Genomic DNA, 5,790 nt, shown 5'->3' with positions numbered 1-5,790 from the left:
CCACCATTGAAAAGGACACAGTTGTGTATTTTTCAAACCGCAAGCCTCCACCACCACCCACAGTGCTACTTCAACCCCGCAAAGTTCGATCCAGATCGGTTCAGTCCGCAAAATTACGATAAAATTTACCCTTGCACGTTTCATCCTTTTGAATCCGACCCAGTATTCGTATTGAAAACCGCTGCGTCCTCATGGAGGTTAAAATGATCTTCTACAATATGCTGATGGAGTTTATGTTCGAGAAAACTACCAATATATCGGTTCAATTGCAACTGGCACACATTTATTTCGGAACGTCATGCGATAAGGAAATGTACGTTGAATTTCGACCAAAAAATTAAAAAATATACCGAAAAAAATCAACTGCCTCGTTCTGACTTTACATTCTTTTATTTGATAGAATTGAGAAAACATCAAATCGAAATTTTTGACCAGAAAATGCAAAGAAAAAGTCTTTCTAGTAAAAAATAGTTAATTCATCTCAAGAAAACATGAAGCAACACACTTAATTCAACAACAAGAGATCTCGTTTGCTTCCGTTTTGGCAATAAGTAATAAGTTCAGCCTTCGTTATGTCCATTTTATCTTCTTACAGCTAACTGATGCGAGTTGGTGAGTGGCTATATGGTATTCCTTACCACCACAATGATCAGCAAAACAAGTTCAACGATTCATCTGCGAGAGATACTCTTCGGCCTGTTCGCGTAGGACATCAACTTGTTCCATAAGTTTCGCCTAAAGTAACAACAAGTTGTAATGTAGTAATGGAAAAATGTGGAATCAGCCTCAACTGCATGCATGCATTACCTTCGCGCTCAGTATCAATTGGTTCGCCGTCCTGTAGTTCATGTATTCGATGGTTTCTACCAGCTCCTTCGATTTGGCACGGGCTAAAGAGCCGAGCGTCGTGTACCCCGCCCGGTACAACTGTTTGGCACGGCCCTGAAAAAAAACAACGATTATAATTTTGCCACACGCGAAAGCCGCGAGATCGCAACTTACCAGCTTCATCGATGGCAGCTCCATCAGTGGCATCAGCTCGAGCTTACAGTAGTGCGTCAATCGTTTGGTCATGCCCGTCAGCAGGTGCTGGAACACCCACAGTTCCGGGATTTCCTCGCACATCCGCAGCAAACTGTGCGCTGTCCCAGCGGCGGCGGTCATTAGCGTCTGAATCGCCCCCGCGCTCACGCGGTACTTGAGGGCAACTTCCTGGAGATCCGTTTGGCTCCAAAGGTCGTGTACGATTAGCACACGGAAGAAACGCTGCATTAGGAACATTGTCTCGTCGGGTACAGTGCGGCGCTTTAGAATTTTCTCTATAACCACTTGACTGATGTTGTACCTTGCGGCGATTTTTCGCAGTGCATCCGAGAGTTTACTGGTCTGAAAAAAGTATTGCAGTCAGTTAATATTCTTTTTGAATTGAACCTCTTTTTAATGCTTAATATCAAGGGCACATCCTTATCACCGCACTAACCCATTTTTACGATTGCCTCTATACTTGAAAACTCGTTTATTCTTTTGATGTCCAACCACTACACTGCAACGTTTACAATTTTTCTTGCAAAGCTACGTGAAAGTCGGATATGATGAAATTATAGCAACTTTAATCCGTCCATCTTGCTGAACTGAAGCTAAAGATTTTTTTATAGTTATTTTTAAAAATAATAAGTTGAGGAAGACCTAGAAAAGACAAGAACAAACTAGAAGGCAGTCTTCCATGATTCGCTCTTAGAAAAAGCATTTCTAAAATTTCATCAAAAATTACTTCATCCATCACTACTCGATTTTGAAAAAACGATACAAGAACAAAACAAATGGTATTTGAGTGCTTTTCAAACGAATGCTTTAGCGTGGTTCGCTCTATGGAGCTATGAAAAAGATAAGTTTCAGATAACAAATACATACAAATAATACAAATAGGATACAAATATATTTCACGGTTGTTTGTGGTTCAACTTGCGGTGTTTAACACTTAACGTTTAAGAAACAATACTTGCTATCGTTAACAAAGGGGTACTTACCAGAATGATCAAATCCTCAATTTTGAAATATACTTCCAATCCGTCCTCAAGCAGAATGAGGAAAAGCAGATCGAACTCATCGAGCACACACAGTCGTTTGCCTAGTTCCTGCATCTCGTTGTAGAACCGGACCGCTCGCTCTATGTCGAACCCGGCTCGGATGGCCGCCTTGCCAAGGTTGATCACTTCCAGCGGGCTCGTTCGATCGATCGTTTTGAAAACCTTACCCGGACGGGAAGGTGTCTTGTGTACTCGAACGAACGCCTGTCCTACCGCTTCCTCCGATCGTCCATCTGCGGCACTGATTTGTACAACCATGTTCGTGGGATTGCGCAGACAGCTATCGTGCGTTGCCTTTATCGCATTGCCCTGATACAGCTGCACGATCGTTTCATCGGTGATGGCCTCGAGATCGATTTCGCGTCGCTTCGCTTGCTGCGCTAGCAGTGTGCTTCCAACCATCGCTTGAAGCGCATTCCGTGTCTTACAAAGACCGAGCCCGATCGAGCCGAGTACGAGCGATTTCAAGCAGGCTCCTTCGTCTTCCAAGAGCGCCGACTCGGCGAAGTCCAGTGGTGAGCAGAACATCTCGCAAATTTGCGGAATATCGCGCATGGCGGAAATAAGTATGGAATCGCCGGTGTCGCGTTTACCCGCACGCCCTGCGTGGCCAACCATTTGTTTGTAGCGACTTAGCGTAAAAAAATCGCTCCCAATGTAGGGAGAGCAGATTATTACACGTTTTGCCGAAAGATTCACACTGGCGGCCAGAGTGGAAGTGCACACGATCACCGAAAGGATGCCGGCCCGGAATGCATCCTCGATCATACGTCGCTCGTCCTGCGTTAACCTACCGTGATGGTACGCGACCCCGACACGAAACGAATGCGGAAGGATTGGTGCAACGGACCCGTCATCCTGGAGAGACTTTATAATCTGCGCTTTTTCCTCTGCCCGGTGCTGGGCAAATGAATCCGGCAAGTTGGCCGCTAGCATGGCGCACAAACTTTCACACCTGTTTCTGGTAGGACAAAACACCAAACACGAACCCTTGGGGATTACTTCCATGATCAGACCAATCACATGGTCCACGTCGATCCGCCGCAGTTCCTCACCGTAGTTAAACTCTAACTTTCGCTTTTCTCCTAACACATCAAATATGCGTTCGGCTTGGCTGCGAACCTCGAACAGATCTTCCCCCCACTTGATGTATTCCTTCAACTCCACCGGCCGATTTTCGCGACAGTAAACGTCGGCTAGCATGAAACGGGCCAATTCACCCAAGTTTCCGATAGAAGCACTCATTCCTACGATCTGAATTCCGGCTCGTAGCGACTGCACCTTGGTGATCAACATCTCCAGAGTGCCCCCGTGTCGCTGCTCTCCAATCATATGCAGTTCGTCGATCACGATCAGCCCGATCTCGTCCGCGCGACCCACCTCGATGAGAGAGTTCATGAGGATGAGCGATTTTTCGATCGTACAAACAAAGATCGTGTTTTTTCTGTGCCGTTTGAGCGGCGGACATTGTCCCCTACCACCGGTGTACTCCTCCAATAAAAACTGCAGCTCGATCGAGAACGGAGTGAGCGCGATCAGCTTCTCCTGAGCGGATGAAACGTACGGCACGACGAACATGACGTTCCGCAGGCGGCAAATAATCTCCCGTAGCATAAGAATCTCCACCACCAGTGTCTTTCCACCGCTCGTTGGCAGTGCGTAGATCAAATTACGTCTCTCGTCGATCGCCGGCAAGTCCAGACACTCCTGCTGCCAATCGTACAGCTCGCCAATACCACGAAAGTCTCGCAGCATTCGCCGAACGTTGTTCGGTAGCCCAAAGAACGGACCCTTCTCGAGGAAAAGCGACGATACGTGGGGTACGGTGAACTTTGGCTTTGTAGTCTGATCTGAAATTCCCTCATCACGATTGATGGCCGCTATGGTCGAGTTGCTGGTCCTCATTCGCGAGCTTCCCTCGCCTATCGCATTCGCCATCGGCTCAATGTTGGTCATGTCGTGCAGCGTACGGTCACAGATTTCAAAAATCCGCAACGCTTCGCTCACCTTCTGCAGCTCAAAGGTACGTTCAGCTTCAGCGGCTACCTGCTGGAAATGTGACGGACGCTCCGGATGACCTATTTGTGATGCACCGATCGCGACGATTCGCTCCACCCCCTCATCAGCGAGGGACTCGTCTTGCCGCATGTACTGCGAACAGATGTCCTGGTTTGTGTACACCTCGAACCCGTTACTCTCTCGCAGCATATCACCGACGTGCGTTACTGGTTTGGTGGACCCGATCCGTTTCAGTTTAGCCTTGATTATTTCGTCCGTGTCAAGTTGATCATGGCTGGCGATCGGTACCTGTCCACATGGTAGCATTTCAGCATCGTCATTTTCCACCCCAGACCACAGAGGACGAACCGTAGGAGTTTCCTCGTTTGCAACGTTTGACCGATTTGATGTAAGATTTTCATTACAGCCGCTGTCCCTCCCTCCGTCGCGCACCTCGCTACCGTCCATGTTCATTTTAAGCACATAAATCTTTCGACTACTTACAGCTGATTTTTGCAGTTTCGGAGGACTTGCCATAAGCCTTCTTTCAATGGCTGTTACAGGAAAACAGTTTTGAAATAAAGTAAAAAGTATCTTAAATCCTACGTTATTGTCACTCGTATAAAGCGTTCACCTACCTCCAACTGATTTGGAACGTTTTCGAAACGGCGTGATCGGTTGATCGGCTGCGGCGCGTGTCATATTTCCGCCCCATGAGGTACGCGGCATCGAACGCTTGACTTTTTTCTCGATGCTGGCCAAATCGACCGCGTTCAGCAACGTGTTATCTAGCTCCAAAAGTTTCGTACTTAAGTCATCTTTGGGTTTGCTGGTACATGCTGTGTCCGGTGCTCGGAAATCAACCGGGTTTGCTGCCGGCGCTGCTGGAGCTACGCCCCTGGCTGCCGAACGTTGATTCGGTGAAATCAAGCATTTCTTCGCCGTTGTGGGAAACTTCTGTCGACCGCGGGAACTTCGATTTCCTGACATGGCTGGCGTACTGTTTTTAATTTAAAGTAATGTGAAGCTTTAATCAAAACGATGTTGTATTTATTTTTCACTGAATTTTAATGACGTCATAACAATTTGCACCTGCTTAGGAAATTGACAAACTTACAGTTCCCCAACGAGTGAAGAGGAATGGGTGTGCTCTGTGTTTATTTGACAATCATGAATCGGATGTGTCGCATTGACAATGCGTGTGATTTCTTTTTGGGGATAATAATAAATTTGGATTGAACGGAAATTATATGCAAGCACAGTTATTTCGGGTTGTTGCGTTAATCATTTTGCGAACGAACATGAAAGCTGAAAGAAAACATTTCTACCGATACACTTCATTGAAGGTCTTCCCGGTCAAAGCCGCTTATATCGTCAAATAAACAAAACCGGGAATATGTCGAGTTTTTCGCAACCAGTCCCGTATGATGATATATTTTTGGATAGGTCAAATAGAGATGAAGAAGATTAATTTAATTTCGATTTGGTCAGATGCTGATTAAAAATATGTTTTAAGCGCAGAAACAAATACAAAATTAATTACCGTATGAAGTGTCCTCTTTGGCAATTGTCTTCTTCGTCAGCATGTTTACAAAATGCGGGTTCAGTTCTTCAAGTAGGTGGTCGTAGATCAATAAAAAAAATAATTTAATTTCATGTTTTAATGCTAGAAATAGTACTTTGTTTTTGAAAAATTAAAACATAA

General features: G+C 45.8%; 1 protein-coding gene across 1 annotated transcript; it reads right to left on the bottom strand.

The window, feature by feature from the left end:
• Positions 1–663: 663 nt before the first annotated feature.
• Positions 664–5,075, bottom strand: LOC131291956 (helicase POLQ-like). Its single transcript, XM_058320762.1, has 5 exons — positions 4,724–5,075; positions 2,028–4,639; positions 1,003–1,386; positions 808–942; positions 664–735 (listed from the first exon to the last, which is right to left on the bottom strand). Exons 1-5 carry the CDS (start codon positions 5,073–5,075, stop codon positions 664–666), a joined length of 3,555 nt encoding a protein of 1,184 aa, XP_058176745.1.
• Between the last annotated feature and the right edge of the window lie 715 nt (positions 5,076–5,790).

This window comes from Anopheles ziemanni, assembly GCF_943734765.1.
Source record: "Anopheles ziemanni chromosome X unlocalized genomic scaffold, idAnoZiCoDA_A2_x.2 X_unloc_21, whole genome shotgun sequence".
Classification (NCBI taxonomy): Eukaryota; Metazoa; Arthropoda; class Insecta; order Diptera; family Culicidae; genus Anopheles; species Anopheles ziemanni.
The sequence above is the reverse complement of the archived record's forward strand: the minus strand, read 5'-3'. Positions and strand labels throughout refer to the sequence as shown.